The following is an 18,380-nucleotide window of genomic DNA, read 5'->3' on the forward strand; positions in this document are numbered from 1 at the left end:
ATGCAGTAAAGTTTTGGACTGACTGGTACATGTTCTATTGTTTATTCTCTTCCTGTACAGAAAGGAACATTTCTCAACTGTGAATTCAGGAATAAAACTAGTAACCATGTCAACACTGAACAGACTGAAATCTTTTAGCTAAGAGATGAATGCTTATCCAGACTCTTTATTGGCTTCATTTCAGATGCATTGGAAGATGAACAAGAAGAGGAAGACTTGTTTGAGACTGAGTTCCGGCAATACAAGAGAACGTACTATATGACTAAGATGGGTGTGGAAGTAGTTTCAGAGTAAGTCTATACTTAGTTTGCTTTCATTATTTTTTAAATACAGAAGACAAGTATCTTAGCCCTTGTCTACACTAGGACTTTATTTTGAAATAACCCCCCCAAGGTCAAATTTATAAGTGGAGTGTCCACACTATCAAGTCTGTTGTTTTGAAATAATGGACTGCTGAATTCAAAATCCGTACTCTTGCTTTTCATCAGGAATAATGCTAATTCCATAATAGTTATTTTGAAATAACGGTCGTGTGGATGTTCCAGTACCTCTATTTTGAAATAATTACTCCCCAGTGCTTCCTGAGGGCTCTAAGTTTGAGGTAGTGTGTCCACGTGAACAGAGCCTGCCTTGGACTAATTTCGAGGCTTCCCTGTAGTGTGGACGTGCTAGTTCAATTTTGTTAAATTGGGAGTTAAGTCAAATTTAGTCATTTTGAAATAATTTCCTAGTGTAGACGTTGCCTTAGGGTATGTCTACACTGCAATTAAGCATCCATGCTGGCTGGGCCAGCTGACTGGGGCTTTCAGAGTTCAGGCTAAGGAGCTGTTGAATTGCCTAAACTCTGGGATCCTCCCACCTTGCAGAGTTCTAGAACCTGAGTTCCAGCCCAAGTCAAGATTCCTACACCTCAGTTTAAACAGCCTCTCAGCCCTATCCCCAAGAGCCCAAGTCAGCTGTCATAGGCCAGGTGCAAGTGTCTAACTGGACTGATGTTGTACCTCCAGTATTTGAAAAGAAGGCAGTGTATCTGATCCTCAGGAATGGAGTTATTGGTGGTATACTGTAGCCATGACACTTCTTTTTGTATAAGCCAGAGGTATTGGTCAACTAAGAAGTTTGCCATGATAAGCAGAAGAAAGATCAATTGATATGATTCCAAGAGGGACTCAGAAGACCATGTCGTTGCAAATTGCTCAAGAAGCTTTCCCTTGAATCATATATTAGTAAAAAAGCAAATGCTGAAGGAAATGCTAAATATATAACATTTCTTTCTCTTTTAAGTGACTTCCTGGCTGATCAGGCTGAATGTTATGTCCAAGCAATACAATGGATTTTGCACTACTACTACCATGGTGTTCAGTCATGGAGCTGGTAAGAGAATGGATGTCAGATGTGAGATCCTGAGTTGTGTTGGGATCAAGTGAACACTGAGTAATATATTGGCCCCATTTAATATGTTTTTGTTTGCCTCTATAATGTGTATGTTGCAGTACTGAAATGAACTCAAATGACTTTTTTTTTCTTCTGTAGGTATTACCCTTATCATTATGCACCTTACCTATCAGACATTCGCAACATCAGTAAACTCAAAATTCAGTTTGAATTAGGAAAACCTTTCATGCCATTTGAACAGCTTCTTGCAGTACTTCCAGCAGCTAGCAAAGATCTGCTACCTAAATGCTACCAGGTAGGCCTTATAATTTTAAAATACATGCATCTGATCTTTACCAGTTTTGTCATATAGCAATTATTTTTTCTATCTTTTCAGTTCCTACTATCAAACTGAGTTTCACATTTGGATTGTAACTATATGATTTTATAGCATCAAATTTACTAACTTATTTTAATACACTCTTTACATGCACTGCATAATTTATGAATTAAGCAGTTAAACTATCACTTCCTTTCAGTTTAACCTTTATTTTGAGTTAAGCTCACGATAAACCTGTTTTGTCATCCTAGACTGAGTCTTAAATTATTTATGTAGCCAGACTGAATTCCCCTATTGTACTGCGTTCTGATTTTCTAGCATTTGATGACTAGTGAAGATTCTCCAATCATAGAATACTATCCACCAGACTTTAAAACAGACTTAAATGGAAAACAGCAAGAATGGGAAGCAGTAGTGTTAATCCCATTTATTGATGAGGTGAGTATTTTCAATTCATTAAAAAAACTGTAACCAAACCTAGATAAACTCTCACATAATCACATAAATTACAGTTAAGATTACTTTTAAATTGGTATGAGACTAGGACATTGAAAAATATAAACATTTCTGAGAAATTAAAAATTAAGTTTACATTTAATATATAATGTTCTCAGTTAAGAAGTATGGTAGTTAAGGTTCTACAAGGAACCTTAGCTTTGCCTACAATAGTAATTTAAACTTTAAAATGGCTTTCTTTTATTCTTGGCATTGTAAGTATGTGGCTTGTTTTATTTTGAAATATTTTCCTATAAAGACTCATTTTTCATAGATATACCAATGTATAAAAAAAGCAGCTTAGACAAAGACTTTCTAGAAGAAAAATTACTTTATGTGAACAAACAGTAATAGGCAAAAGATTTTAAAGTGAAACATTTAAATTTTCAGTTTAGTTCAAAATTCTTGTCATTATATTTAAAGCAAAAGGAAGAGAAATAAAATGATCAGGGTCTTGGTTTGGGGGGTTTTTTTCATGCAAGGTAACAGTTGACTGCATATCAGTTTCCATGAAAAAAAATTGAGTCAATTAAAGAATGAAAGAAATTCTTGTCATAACAGGGATACCCAGAAAGAAAAATAATAAGTAGAGAAAGAGGCAGAGTGGAGTCATGAAGACTCAGATCCTGCACTGAGAGTTGGAGGGGCTTTATGTGGTTCTCAGAGCATGACTGGGATTCTTGATGAGTTTCTTAGGTATTGGGAACAAATGACTGTTCACATGGTGACTATTATTTGGAAGTCCTAAGGGAATATAATGATTATACATGTGAGTACTTGCTTCTGCAGTAGTCAATACATGATTCCAGTGAGGTCTGCAGCCTGTTACCTGCTATTATCTAGCAGAATCTTTTCAGATTTTGTTATATATGTAAAATTTAAACTGGAAAAGAATGAAGTGCATTTTACATTGTGGCAAACTTGTATCCAGTTTTCACATTGCAGATTGATTCTAACTTAATCATTTTATTTTGTTCTGGATGGGAGCAGGATTAAAAGCAGGAGTCACTTATCCACTGCTTATGTTGGCCAATAAAGTGCTGGTATCCACATGTGGAAATAAATTCTTGATGTGAGAAGGCTAGGATGATTGACTTGAATAGCAGATGCAGTTTTTAAGTAGAGTGGGGAAACTTGAGTCAGGGAAATTATATTTTTTTCCTTTGAAATATTTTTGATTGCTCATCTCACTTTGGCTGAAAGTTAACATATTTACTGTGAAATTTAACAACCAGTGGAATTTTAAATTTAGAAACGATTGCTACAAGCTATGGAATTCTGCAACAAGTGCCTATTGGAGGAAGAGAAGAGAAGAAATACTCACAGTGAGTGCTTGATGTACTGGTATGAGAAAGACACAGAGTTCAAATACCTGTCACCATGGCCTGAGAAGTTCCCTGCTATACAAAGATGCCACACCAGGTAATTCTGTAGTAATTATTCTATAGCAGATCATACACAAAAATTGGATAACCTGGTTTTAGATTTTTTTTCTTAGTATTTGGTACAGAAACAGTAAAAACAAACACTTATTGTGCTGCCCATGATGAATGATGATAATCATAGTTGCTAAAAGCCAAAGTAGCCACACTAGAACAAATGAACCAGGTGCTAATCCACATGCCTTACATAATGGTCTGTAGGTTTGGTGACTCTTAGGGCATGAATGAAAGCAGATTCCCAAGGTGGGATGCTCAGAGATCCTTGATACCAGTCTTATGAGAGTGACACCCATGATATGAACTCACCACATCCCAATGAATCTCAGCTGTGACAGTGAGGACTATGAGGAGAACAGTGTAAATACTTGTAGAGGTTCCTCAGTCAACCAGTTCTAAAGCATTAGTGTGCTAAAGATTTATCACTAGCATTTTGAGTTGTGCTCAGATAGTTCAGAGGGTTGAGTTCAGTTAAGTGATTTATTTGCCTCACTTAGGAAGTAGTCTGCTGTACTTATCAACTGGAGCTTCCAGGTGATCTCTAAAGATAGCCCTAAGAAAAATATTTTACAATAGTCTTAGAAGTAGTGAAGGCAAGTGTTTATTATTGCAAGGTTCTAATTAGAGAGGAATGAAGATCTGTAGATAATGAAAAGTACAGTGTGCCACTTCAGCTTGTGACTAGCGTACAATTTTGCAGTAACAATGAAGTTAATAAGACTTTGAGTCTGTAAAATATTTGATTAAAAAGCAAGTATTACCCTAAAGGATGTATGTAGCGTTTCCATCTGTTGCTCCTGTTTCTTCCTCTGACCAACAGACAACAGTCAGTTATCTCTAAACTGAGTCTGGCAAGCTGCCTTTCATCCATATCCTTATGTTGGTCGTGCACAGAGAAAGAAAAGAGCCAGTAATCTCCCTCATTAATGAGCAGTTGACATAGCTGAGTATTTCAGACACACAGAACTGAGTCTCGTCTCTCCTAGAACTTTACATACTCATTGAAATGGTGTGATAATAAGATGGGATTCCACAAATGAGGGTCTCTGGGGAGGTTTTTAAGTTGCCCAGCAATACTTTATAGGACCTCAGAGTGTACACACCCCCATTGACTGCTTTGTTCACTATTCCAAGATCCTGAAGGCTTGTTGTCCATCCACCAAGGTTAACGAAATTAAAAGTTATTAATAGATCAAATAAAATCAACATGAATTCCATACTCTTGTCTGTTGTTAGGAGATAATACATGAATAACAGTCTTTGTTCCAGTCATGGTCAAAAACAATCCCAAATTAAAAGGATTCAAAGACATTGCTTACATTTACTAATCATCACTTCTTCATAAACTTCTAGAAAAGTCAGAGATGATGGTAGTTATTGAGGTTAATGTCCAAAAATGTCATCTTGAGCATGACTAACCATTGCTTGAATAAGCATGCCTGGCAATTTGCTCAACAAAGAAGCCCATTTTTTTTATTATGACTTTTAACATCTTTTTACTGCCTTTAGTTACCCTATTTTCCGGCATATAAGACGACTTTTTATACTAAGAAACATCCCCCAAAAATCGGGGGTCGTCTTGTACGCCGGGTATAAACATACAGGCAGTCCCCGACTTGCAGGGACTTTTCTCGCCCCAGAGGACATGGACTACGGGACCTAGTGGTCCCGCCGCCCGTGTACTCCAGGGCGAGAAAAGCTGCTCCGCGTCTCCCTGGTCTGCAGACCAGGAAGCCGCGGAGCAAAGCCGCGGAGGGGCTCCAGCAGCGGGGCCTCTCCGCGGCTTTGCGAAGCCAGCAGCGGGATAGCCCAGACGTGCCACGGCTGTCCCACTGCTGGCGTCCTCAGAGGCTTTGATCCCGGTGTCCCTGGTCTGCTGGGGACGGTCCCCAGCAGACATGGGGCACCGGGAGCAAAGCCACAGCAGCGGCGGGGTGCCGCGCCTCTGAGGCTTTGCCAGAGCAAAGCCTCAGAGGCGCGGCACCCCGCCGCCGCTGCGGCTTTGCTCCCCGTGTCCCTGGTTTTCCTGAGGGGGGGGGTGCACTAGCTGCGCCCCCCTCCCCCTCCAGCAGACCAGGCTTTTGTTGTGGACCCTGGGGCAGAGCAGCTGGGGCGGTGCCGGTTGGCCTCTTAAGGGGGGGTAGTCTTATACGGCGAGTATAGGCGAAAACCTATGTTTTAACTAGAAAATTAGGGGGTCGTCTTATACGCCCAGTCGCCTTATACGCCGGAAAATACGGTAAACATGAAGGATATGTTTAATGAGAGAGATTTTTAGGAAGAGTTTGAAAGCAGTTTTCCCCAGTCCACATGTTGAGAACTAACTTTTCCTTTATACCGTATGATATGGATTGGTGGAGCTATCATAGTAAATACATTGATTTTATTAATATTTTTATTTTCTAGGTATAAAATAATATCTTTGGATGCCTGGCATGTAGAAATAACGCGCAATAAAATAACTAAAGTTAACAAGAATGCATTGTATTTTTGTGGATTTCCTACTCTAAAACACATTGCACATAAGGTAAATAGTTACTATACTTTGGCATTTTTCCCTAATTATTTTACAAATTATGAGGGAAAGATTTGACATAGGTTTTGTATGCTGTGTTTCTTTCATTTAGTTCTATCTTAAAAAGAACGGGGTACAAGTATTCCAGCAGAGCAGCCATGGTGAGAATATGCTGTTAGAAATCATATGCAACAAGGATTCAAAAGAGCAAGTAAGTGTTTCTCTCTTTAATGGCCATTTTAATCATTCACTGTATTAGTTAATTGACCGAATATAAAGTTACGGTTAGGTTATTTTTATCACCTTCTGTATTGTGTTATTGTAGGAGAAAATCAAAAAGGAAAAATACATGCAGTGAAACCTGCCCTAGGAACCACCTCTCATAGGCAATCCCAGGTCTTAAATAATCAAATCATTACCAAACTGTTTGGTATAATTTTGTTCAATCCCTGTTAGGCAACCAATAGTGCTTGGCTTTTACATGGAGCTTTACATAAATTTGTTATGCTCTTAATTTCTGCAATACCATCTATGAGGTAAATAAATTGTCCTTGCATTTGGACAGAGGGAGAAACTGTGAGGCACACAGGCCCAAGGCCAGAGAAAAAACACAAGAATCTATCTAGAGTTCTTGTCTATCTGTCTGAGTCCCATTTCTACTAGCTCTTCAGATAGTCTTGTGACTGATTTCACTGTACATTTGGAAATTGTTACCTATATTAGCTCACAGAAAAAAGCTTAATAAAAAGCACTGTAGTCAATAGTGAAAGAGGTCACTTAAAATTAAATGACAAAGGCTGGGAGGGGATAGAAATTAGGATTTTTAAATGTACTGTGGTAATCGGAATGTGGTGGAGCTTTTCGATTTATTTTCAGTTTCAAAATATTGGAGGTTTCTCTAATGCTAACTGCGAGGATATCTACACCACTCATGAAAGTGAACTTTCTAGCCTGAGTCACAGACATGGACTCGTGGGGCTTGCACTACTGCACTAAAAATAGCTATGATAGATGTAGTGGCTTTGTCTCTGAAGCGTAGGGCGAATGGTGGACTTCTGTAAGTATACAAAATGAGTAGTGGAGTACAACGTGAATGTGTGAAAAGCTTTCATTGAGTATCACAGGAGAGACTGCTACCATTTTCAAATAAGAATTGTTTATAGTGAATAATGCTTTCATGTTAATTTCATGTTTTATAGACATATATTACTGTAATATTATTTGTTTGATAGAATAACTGAAATAGATAAACTTTTGGATTTCAGACTGTAGAAAATGTAGCCAGTTTGGTGCTTGGAAAGTCCATCTTTGTTAACTGGCCACACCTTGAAGAAGCCAGAGTCGTTTCTGTGTCTGATGGAGAAACTAAGTAAGAACAAATGCATGGAAAGTTGTCTGCCTATCCTATTTGTTTACTTTCCCAAATGTTCCAAAGGTTACACAGTAGTCAGGTTGTTTTTAAAAGCAGTGACTCAGAGTGCATTTGAAGTAAGTTACTTAAGCTAGAAGAGGAAGCTCTGTTTAATATAGTTCTGGAGCCTTGGATACCAGTATGGAGGCCTAGATCTTCACTGTGACAAACTCCATGCTTATTCTAATGGGAAAAGCATTCTTATACGGAAACTTGGACAGAATAATTTGAGGGAAACTGCCCGTGGAATCTCTTTGCAGAGTTTTACTCTTCTCATACTCTGTGCAGGTTTTTCATAAGTGTAGGGGAATGTGGACTGTGAGTGGTTTGATGTGGAATAGAAACCATCCCGTAAATCTCCCAATACTTCATAAAGAGCAAATGTATTTTCTAACTAATATGTTAATAAATAATTACTTAAATGCAGATATATGTTACTGTTAATTAAACACCTATATCTTCAAGGTTTTATTTGGAAGAGCCTGATGGAACACAGAAGCTTTACCTGGGAAACACTGTGCCACCTACCAAAGTGGCATATGTTGGAGAGAAAGAACAGAACATCTGGTTGAAAGAAGTTCAAGGAATTTCAGAACAGTAAGTAGTTAGAACATTAAATTTGTAATTTTCTTTTTTTTAGAGCTCTGCAACTTTTTTGATTCATTATGGATTTATTTAGAAGACCAGGGCTTTGGATGAAACACTAAACATAGTTCTTAATAATTAAATCTTCCATAATGGTGTCTAGCTTTGTAGACTGAACTGTTTTTTATTAGCAGTGTTGACTAATAATTCTCCTGACCAATCCCCTCCACGGTTTTGTTTGAAGGAGGAGTTGAAACAACCACTTCTCTTCCTGTATTTGCAGCAACACTCATGGATCCTTCTAGAGGTTCCACTACTCTGGCTTCATTCCATCTTCACCACGCTCTGAGACTTCCCAAGACATTCCAAAATACATACGTTCTTCTTTGGGTGACATGCCCGTGGATGCTGAGACATCCCCGGAGCTGCAGTTTGGAGCTTTTCCCTAGCAGTTTACTCTTGGGCCACTCAAGCGCAAGAGGCGTCTCACACTATTGGCAGTTTGACAGCCGCCTCACGTGCGGTCCAACCCCTCCCCTTCAGTTCCTGTCTTACTGCCCTCAGTCGCAAACTGAGCTCCTCAGCTGTCTCTCTCCTCAGAGACAGTCCCTTAGAGACTAGTGCTTGCTTCTTTCAATTTTTGTCTCAGAATTTAGCCTCTTTTTATTCCTTTGTATAAAACAGACACAAAAAAATTTAGTTGTTTTTTCCCCCCCTTTTGGTCCCTTTGGACCGCTTCACAAGTAGTGGCTCCACTTCTCCTCAGGCAGCCACCCTTCTCCTTTTTCCCTCACCCCTTCTTCCCCTACTATCTATTATTTGGCAGAGATAGGGTACTGAGAGAGAGAGAGAAAAAAAAGATAAAAGAAGGATAAGGATAAGTTGTTGGCGAACAGCAGATGTTAACAGCTGATAAATGAGAGCAACGGGGGTAATTACAGCCTTCAACCACAATCACCAGCATAGCTCCTATATACACTGCTTGGGTGAGTCACACACACTTCAGAAATGTGACCATTGCTGCAGCCTGTCAGCCAGAACCAGAAAGGACCGGGAGCTGGAGCTCCGGAAGATACTCTTTGAAAACGCATTGCAGCCTTCAGAGAAACCTCAGGCAACTCTCTTGGGATCTCCCGTAGAGCCAGTAGACTGTTAGCCTCAGCAAAAGTCGGGGTGGGAAGCCATCCTTCTCGAGGTCACTGCCTCCTACACTGTCCCCTAGTAGGACCAAGGAAGATGTGCTGGGCACCTCTATGATTGAGGTGCCAGCACCCACCAGAAACATAGTGACCATGACCCTGAGAACAGATGTGGGGCTGGCACGCTCGCTTTCGGCACTGGAAGAACTGTGCTGCCACATATCGGCACTGCTGCCAACAGCGCTTACAAGCACAGCGCTGGGAAGGAGTGGGGAGCCACCTGCCAAGTGGTCCTGTAAGATTCTGGCACCACCCAATGACGAGCCGTCATCCTCACGTGGCATTTGGAATTATTTTATATCATCAGAGAGCAGCCCTTCTAATCCCTCCTTTGCCCTGGGCAAGTTTTTTGCTGGATGTTGGAATCCCCCAGAGCCTCAGTTGTAGTGCCTCCCTGCTGGCTTATGTGAACCATCCAGGTACAGAAGTGCAATCTAAAAATCACTGAATGAAATCCAAATGGTGCTCCATCTGTGAGACTGCCCTCTGAGACTTGGGAGATGGTATGTTGTGCCCAGACTTCATTCAGGCTTCCATTACTAACTCTGTGAGGTTCCGAGGCTATGTGTGGCACAGTTATGTAGGATCCTCTGCCCACCAGAGCAGCTGAGACTCTAATATGGGGAAAATGGACCTGGAGTCTATGGGAAGAGCTGGTAAAGTGTTTAAGGATTTCTCAAGGGTTAAGTTCCAAGGCACACGTGAACACCAGCGAAGGCAGACTTGTGGCATCTAGATCCTTACCCCAAGTCCCAAAGTGGGTCCTGAGCACTGTGTGAAAAGAAGGCAGGGATTTTAATCACCTAACCTTCCCAGTTTTCATACCAGGAGGGCCCTGAAAAGGGGGGAATGGGATGCAGGTGTACTTGGAAAGAAATGTTGCAAGAGAATTTCGGACCCTCAGCAAGCCTAGCTGCAAAAGGTCTGATCAGATGTATGTTATGCTCTGGAAACATATGGAAATTCCATCAACTAGTCAATTAACAGCATTATAACATCCTTAGTTATATGAATAAAAGACCAAGAGTAAGCCTCTAAGGAAATCTGTCCCCTTGAAATCCTCCCCAGGAGCCATGATTCCTCTACACTCTTTCAAGTAAGAAATTAGAGATGAATGGGATAAACCACATACAGACACATAAATTAACAGAAAAAAAAATTTGGTTCTATTGGATCTAGGAATCATAAGTCTCAATTACTGAGATACTAAAGGTTGACACTGCTGTTGCATGCCTGACTAATGATATGTTTATCCCCTTAGAAAAGGAGTTGTGTCCTAAGGCCCCACAGACAGAAAAATTGAAGCCCCTCTCAAAGAAAGACTGAGGCCTCCTTGGCCTCCCTGAAGGTGTCCCTAGCAACTACTTGTGTTGCAAAGCCATCTCCTGTCTGGAATATCTGAGCCCTCAAAGCGTAGATTGACTTTGGTTTATTTTAAAGAATGTTTCCCTGGCAAAAGCATTCATTGCTGATGCCTCAAAGGACATGAGATACTCAGACAAAGCCATGGTCTCCAACCCTGTGACCAGGCATCATCTGTGTTTTTGTCCCTGGCAGATGGATAGCTAGTCAAAGCTGGTGCTGTGCTCTGCTGAATTCATGGGCAGTCTGCTTTTTAGAGAGAAGCTAGATAAGGTAGTAATGGACAGTGCCTCAAATTCTAAACAGTTTCTTCTGATGCCACACATTGCCTTTGAGAGGCTACAGAGTGAACTTCTACCAAAGGCATTTGTTTTAGCCTTCATCCTGGCAGAAATATCAGTTATAGGACAGCAGGTTCTCCAGAGGAGCTACTTGAACTGCACTTGAACCTTCAACAGTAGGCCTCCTAGTATTGTGCATAGGGGTCTTTCCATGGGTACAGTCACATATCAGGCACTGTTTAAGCCTGCATACTAAAAGTAAGTAATGTCTCTCATGCTAGCAATCAATGCTTTAAAATGGTGGTCAGTCTAGAGCAGTTTCTGCAAGAGCATGCCCATATGCCTTCCAGATCCTCTAATCTTCACAGCCAGTGTCAGCCTGCTGGAGGATTGGTGAGAGTGAGGGGAATGCCTGAGTTTCCAAATAGCAGAAGGTATCTGGAACCTGGAGAAAGAACCCACAGCGTAAACTTCCTAGCTAAGAGCAGTCAAGTTGGTAGTATGAAGCTTCCAGTCCAGCGTAAAGGAGAACCACATTTTGATTGATTTAGATATTTATGTTTGCACATATGAACAACCAAGGGAGAACAAGTGCTACAAGCTTAAGCAATTCAAATCATGTAGTGGGTGAGACAGTGTCTCTTCTCTCTCAGGGCAGTTGATATTAAGGGAGACCTGAACCAGATGATGGACTGGGTCAGCAGGCACAATATGAACAACTCTGAGTGGTGCCTGAATCCAGCATAGCCAGAATTCCTGGATTTGTTTCATGTTCCTAGCACCAGCTGCAAAACTTGGTCCAGATAGAGGAGCATACTTTCAATACGCTTCTACAAGAAAGAAGTGTTCGGATAACTTTGGAGGACAGACCCAATGATATCAGTAGTTCCCTTTCAATAGCCAGGCTGTTAGATGCAGCCAGTTCCAGTCTGGGTGAAGGACCTTGTAAGATGTCTTATCTCTTTGGAACCTGTAATGGTGATCCCCGTTTCAGATCAGAGGCCATGTTTGTAGTCTCTGTACGTCTGTTCACAGCTCTCTACTTCTTAGTCATCAAGAATTGTGGGAGATGGTAGGTTGCAAAACAGAATGTTTCTTACCAACAATTTCCTTTCCACTAGCAGTCTCTCCCACAGTTCTACCCACAGGTCCGCTATTAAGTGGGATCATTAAGAGATGGCTGTCTCCATTGGTTTCCTGCACTGGTTCTCAAACTGTAAATCCATTTGAATGGAGTTGTCAGGGCTGGCTTAGACTTGCTGAGGCTTGGGCCGAGAGCTGAAGCCCTAGTCCCAGGGCCCAAGCTGAAGTTCAAGCCCCACCGCCTGGGGTTGAAGCGAAGCCCAAGGGCTTCAGCCCTGGGAATCAAAACTCAGTACAGGCCCCTTTACTGGGGTTGAAGTCCTTGGGCTTTGGCTGTGGCCCCCCGCCCAGCACAGTGTGTCTAGAGCAGACTCAAACTTTGATCCCTTCTTCTGTGGTAATATAGTAGTTTTTGTTGTCAGAAGGGGTCCCAGTGGAGTGACATTTTTGAGAACCCCTGGTCTAGTATGTGTAGTTACTTTGTCATTTCTGGAATATTTGTTAATGCTGTTAGCAAGTTTTGCAATTTGGGAATAACTCATGTGGAAGCAAGCAGGAGCTAGAGATAGGGGAGTATGTGGCAAGACCATGGAGCACCAAAACTCAAATTCATCTCCTTGAGCTGCAAAGAGAGGAGAGGAGCCCAAATGTCAAGAATTGGGGGAGATACTGCTAGTGGAAAGGAAATGTTTGGTAAGAAATTTTCCAAACTCATGCACATAGCTTGGGCTTAATAGCTCTGCGTGTTCAGACAGTACAGTGAATAATTAACATAGGATTTGGAATAGCTTCTGCCTTTAGCCTCAGAGTTATTAAACTTGTATATTGGTCTTACTTACAAAACAGGATATAATTATATAACTATTCCTAATCTTAAAAATAATTTCTCTTTGGATTTAAATACATTGATTAAGGCCAACATAAATTTAACTATTTTTTGTGTTAGGAAATTCCAACTATTTTAATCAAAATAAGTATTTTCCTTTATTTTCCCCAGCTACCAGAGAAGAAAAGGAATAATTATAAATGAAACCTTAGTAGTTGTGTATGCTCAGTTACTCACTGGTCGTAGATACCAGCTAAATCAAAACGGTGAAGTTTATTTGGAGAAGCAGTGGTCAAAACAAGTTCTTCCTTTTGTTTACCAAACTGTTGTGAAGGTAAATATTCCAAATACCCCTAATCTTCAGCAAATGTTCTATTTCCATTAGGAAAGGACTAGAATGCATACTCTTAAAACAAGCAATAAAAAAGTTCACATTTTAATTTTATGGTAATAAAGGTTGGATCTCCTTAGTCCAGGATCCTTGGGACCTTACTGGTCCTGGATAGGAGAGTTTTCTACACCAGAGGAGCTTTGGGAGGGGGGTGCTGGCCTCCCCACTGGACACTTCTCCCCAACCACCAGGGCTACTCTCCCCAGCCTCTTGGCTCCCAAACCTGCGGCAGCCCCACCTGAGCTTCTGGCGGTCCTGGTGTGGTCCCATCAACCTTACAGTGGCCCCACTGACCTTACAGCAGCCCCACCACCCCGCCGGAGTTCCTGGTGGCCCCACTGGCTGTGGGCTCCATTGCCCTGTGAGCTCCAGTCCCTGCCAGTTTCCCTGCCCTACCGACTGTGGGGTTTGGTGCCCCATGGGCTCTGCTGCCCCAGTGGCCACACTGGCCAACTCCACTGCATACCGCCAGCACCCTCCTGCTGGGGCTCTCTAGTCTTGCAATATGGACCAGAGATGTTGCCAGAGCAGAGAGTCCCAGACCACAGAGGTACCAAAAGTATATGCTTTGTCAAAAGTATTATTAGATAGTACATATTTTTCTATCTAATTCCCATTTCAAAAGCATTAAGAGCTAGACTGAAGGCTCTTGTCACAAAAGTTGTGACCCTACTGTGTAGTTTAGTTTGATTGCCATGAACTTTTGTGATGACATTTCGAATAAGATATAGTGTAGTCATCTTGTCTTAAATGTAGCCAAATAGCTTTATATAACTTCACTGTTATTTTAAAAGCTGAGTTGATTAGCATACAGGGAATGGTTTGTCGTTTATAGTGATTGTTAGATGTTTTGTAATAAATATTTATTTAGCAGACCTGTTCAAAGAACATACTGGGATTGATAGATATTTAATTTTAAGACTGCAGATTTTATCTTCTTATTTCATGCAGGATATCTGTGCGTTTGACTCTCGTTTCTCCAACCTCAAAACCTTGGATGATCTGTTTCCTCTTGGAAGTACAGTCTTTATGCTGGGAACTCCTTATTATGGCTGCACAGGAGAAGTTAGTTTCAAACATTTACTCTTGAAAGATTTCTTTGTTTCCAAGTCCGTAAATGTCAAGGGCCAGTTTCTCTGGTGCTGTGTGGCAGAATCTAGCTCTGACATCAGTCTAACCTCCACACCTGGTTGGATTACTTTAGGGGTTTCATTGACGTAGGTGTGCTCTTATGTCTCCTTTATCATGTTGCTAATGCAACAGGTAAAAGGGAGCATAACCAGAATATTCCATCAACAAAATGATCCTCAGATATGGTTTTGTTCCTGTGGGGCCGTTTGCAATCAGTCTGATAGCTTTTCTAACTCAATGCAATGACTGATTAAACTGCATCATGATGCGTATGGGGCGAAATTGAGTTTTTAGACCTTTTTGCCTACCCCCACATATAGCCTATGATCTATACAGATAAAATGCTCAGTTTATCTATATAGAGTGTAGTCTCTGAAGTCTGATTCCAAGTCTGATTTTAAATGACACCTTTTTCTAGATGATAGAGGTAGTGTTTGTCATCTCTCCTAAATGTATATCTACTACAGATAGCCCTTCCTGGTCCGGCACCCTCAGGACCTCACATGTCCCAGATAAGGGATTTTGCTGGACCATGGGAGGTCATATCTGGCCCCTGTGCGCCCCCCCCCCCCCCCACATCCTGGACTGGCCACAGGCCCCACTGACCTGGCTGCGCCTGCCCACACCCCCTAGCCTGCTACATTAGGCAGCCCAGCTCCCGGTCCTACCAGGGCGGCCCCACTGCAGCGTGCTGGGCTCCCAGTTACATTGGGAAGCCCCACTGCAGCATGTCAGGCTCCTGATCCCACCGGGCAGCTCCACTGCAACACACCAGGCTCCCAGTCCTGCCGAGCAGCCCGGCAGCTCTGCCAGACTGCAGGGCTCCTAGCCACCAGCATTCCATCAGGACCACAGATGTTGCCAGACCAGGAAGTCCTGGTTTACAGAGGTTCAACCTGTAGAAGACTTACCCAGCACTGCTTGGGTCCTTCAAGGCAGGGGGCTGGTGCTATGGAAGATGCATGAGTCAGGGCAGGACCTTTGGGATGTGGAGGGGGCAGGGCAAGAAGCTGGTAATGTGTGAGGGTTGGGGGATAAGGAGGGACTCAGGGTGGGGAGTTCCATCTGGTGGGGCTTTCTCTCCCCCCCCCCCCAGGCCAGCAGGAGCCATATCTCTCCCCTGCAGCTCCCCCTCCACTCCCTGCTGGCAGAGGCCATCTTTCCCCAGTCTCCCTTCTCTCTCCCAGCCAGCTGAGGCCTTTCTCCCTCCTCCCCTCAGATGGCAGGGCTCATTCCCTCCCCCTCTGGTGCTGCTACCAGGGTGAGGTGTTTGAGGCAGGTGAGTTCTCCCCTATCTGGTGGTAGACAAGGTGAGGTCCAGCCCAAGCTTGCCACTCTTTTGGTGGTGTGGCTGCTCCCAGTGGTCACTCTGAAGTGTAGCAGCCCCCCCCTCTTTCCCAGTTCTGGAAAACAGTCCCATTCCCAGCACTTCCCATTTTCCTGGCACAACTAAACCCTGACCTTGCTTGAAGTTAGAGTAAAACGAAGCTGCATAACAAGTGGCCCTAGCTCTTACCATTTAGGAGGAGTTTTTGAACAAATGGACTTGCAGACATTCTTGAAAATATTTATATAAATATCACTGTGAAATTGATCTTTTAATCTGTTTTTAATGGGCACAGATCATCCTATCTATCTCACAGTGCTGAAAGGGACCTTGAAAGGTCATTGAGTCTAATCCCCTACCTTCACAGCAGGACCAAGCACCATCCCTGACAGATTTTGCCCAAGATCCCTAAATGGCCCCCTCAAGGATTGAACTTACAACCCTGGGTTTAGCAGGCCAATGCTCAAACCTCTGAGCTATCCCTCCCTTCCCCATGTTAACTATTTTTAGTGAATTTATTATAGATACAGCTTAGGCCTCTCAAAGAAAGGATAGATTCAGATTTTTATCTCTATTATCCCAGCAGAGATTTGAGTGAAAAGAAGGAAGAGAAGTGAATAAAATGTATTAACTTACTTTGTTTTCTACCAGGTACAGGATTCATGTGATGTCATCACAGAAGGTAGAATTCGTGTAGTTTTCAATATTCCCTGTGAACCCCAACTTGAGTCCTTAATACAGAACCAGCATGTAAGTACTCTTGTTTTCCAGCAAATATTTAAATATTGTATCAGATATTTTTGTCAATGACAGATTTTCTTCACAGATCTCTGTTGTCTTCTGTGCAGCAATCCATATCCTTCTGTAAAAGATTTAAGTACTGATACATTCTCATTCATGGAGACTGTCTCAGTAGTAAAACATCATTGTGTAAGGCTGAATACAAGGTTCTGTTCAGAGCACTGACCTGTTTTGACCGTGCAATTCCATACCCAGGTCCCATAGTTTGCATTATTTGTGGGATGGTTTGGGCCTTACAGAATTCACAGTTCACTATGGTCATTTTCACAGCTACATGGTCTTCAGATTGCTCGTTTTCACAATTTCAGATATTTAAATCTGAAGTTTCATGATGGTGTAACGGTGGGGATCCTGATCCAAGATGGGATTGTGGAAGGTCCCAAAGCTGTTGTAATAGGGCTGCCATACTCATTTCCAGGGCTTGACAAACCCCGGCGAGAGCCAGCCCCGCACTGCGCATGCACCAGACTGAATGGGGCGCTCGGAGCGACCGGCTGAAATCTACTCGCCACGGGCGAGTAGATTCAACGGTTTGTCGAGCTCTGCTCATTTCTGTGCTGCCTTCAAAGGAGGCTCAGAAAGATGGAGATAAGTCCAGTCTCCTCAGTGCTGCTGAGTGCACCCCACCTTGTGGGTTCCTAGCTGCTAGGCAGGGCCAGTGGTGAATTAATGCCTAGGTCCATGGCTCTCCATATTTGAAAAATATGTTCCTGAGGCCTGGCAGAAGCCATCGGGTGGAAGGCAGGCACTTCAGGGGCTGAAACCCCAAGCCTAGACAGGCGCTGGTGTGGGGGGGAGGGCAGAAGCCTTGAGCTTGAGCATCCCAAGCTCCTGCTGAAGCCATGGTGGAGTTGGATGAGGAGCAGCTGCATGCCTGGGCAAGTACCAAAGGGACAGGAGGAGCCTGGAGCTCAGGCAGAAGCTGTGTTGGGAGGTAGCGTGAAAATCCCAAGTCCTGTCTGGAGTCGTGGGTAGGGCTGCTCTCAATCTGTCAGGAGACACAAGGAGTGGAAGTCCTGAGTTCTGGCAGGCCACAGGTGGTGGCAGTCCCCAGCCTAGGTCCTAGAGCACAGGGCGGGCAGCCCTAGCCTTGGCAGGAGCTACAGTTGGTGAAAGCCCGAAGCCCCAACTTGAACTAGGTACTCCCATCCCTGGCAAGAGTCATGGGGTGAAGGGAGGAGCAGGAGACTGGACAGGAGCCACAGGTAGTGGAGGGGAAGATGAAGTGGAAACCTTGGAGTTGAGGTGCCCAGAGCTCAGGCAGGACTCATGGGACAGGGCAGCCCTGGGCAGGAGATGCAGGATCTGGAAGCCCCCCTTCTACAGCTCTTTCCAGATAGCCACCAGACCTGGCAAGAGCTGTGGGGGAGGCAGGGAGCAGCAGCCCAGAACTGTGGCAGGAGTTGCAGGGGGCAGCAGTTGTCCTCAGCTTGGACTCCCCAGGCCTATGCAGGAGCTGCTGGAGGGGAGGGGGATGGCAGAGGGCAGAAGCCTGGAACCCAGCTGTGGGATTGCTGCAGTGCAGAAGTGATGGTAGTTCACCCTTACTTCTCCACTGCCTATGGAGGGGGAGCTGATCTCCTCCCTCCAATAACAGCCAGGAAGAAGGACGAGTCGTGTCCCTCCCCAGCTCAGCTGATTTCACAGAGATCAGATTCCATGACACATTTTTCATGGCTGGTAAATTAGTAGGGCCCTAGGGATGTTTTAGTTCTGCTAGAATCTAGCTGATAGTTGGGCTGATGGTTCATGCGTGCCAGCAGCGGGTGACCAGAAACAGCACTTCCTGGCAGTCAGAAATAGGGATTATCACATGCTTG

General features: G+C 43.2%; 1 protein-coding gene across 3 annotated transcripts in view; it reads left to right on the top strand.

The window, feature by feature from the left end:
* The window catches only part of XRN1 (5'-3' exoribonuclease 1), an 88,550-nt gene that overhangs the window by 24,875 nt on the left and 45,295 nt on the right, over nucleotides 1–18,380 (top strand). For all 3 annotated transcript variants that reach the window (XM_014574044.4, XM_014574045.4, XM_075937651.2), the window contains exons 12-23: nucleotides 185–290; nucleotides 1,285–1,374; nucleotides 1,534–1,690; nucleotides 2,033–2,152; nucleotides 3,462–3,631; nucleotides 6,055–6,175; nucleotides 6,276–6,374; nucleotides 7,429–7,532; nucleotides 8,040–8,171; nucleotides 13,082–13,244; nucleotides 14,253–14,366; nucleotides 16,411–16,509. In XM_014574044.4, coding sequence (XP_014429530.3) covers nucleotides 185–290; nucleotides 1,285–1,374; nucleotides 1,534–1,690; nucleotides 2,033–2,152; nucleotides 3,462–3,631; nucleotides 6,055–6,175; nucleotides 6,276–6,374; nucleotides 7,429–7,532; nucleotides 8,040–8,171; nucleotides 13,082–13,244; nucleotides 14,253–14,366; nucleotides 16,411–16,509 — 1,475 coding nt within the window. The remainder of the gene's footprint in view (nucleotides 1–184; nucleotides 291–1,284; nucleotides 1,375–1,533; nucleotides 1,691–2,032; nucleotides 2,153–3,461; nucleotides 3,632–6,054; nucleotides 6,176–6,275; nucleotides 6,375–7,428; nucleotides 7,533–8,039; nucleotides 8,172–13,081; nucleotides 13,245–14,252; nucleotides 14,367–16,410; nucleotides 16,510–18,380) is intronic.

Source organism: Pelodiscus sinensis, chromosome 10 (assembly GCF_052426305.1).
Source record: "Pelodiscus sinensis isolate ZL-2025 chromosome 10, ASM5242630v1, whole genome shotgun sequence".
NCBI classification, from domain to species: domain Eukaryota; kingdom Metazoa; phylum Chordata; order Testudines; family Trionychidae; genus Pelodiscus; species Pelodiscus sinensis.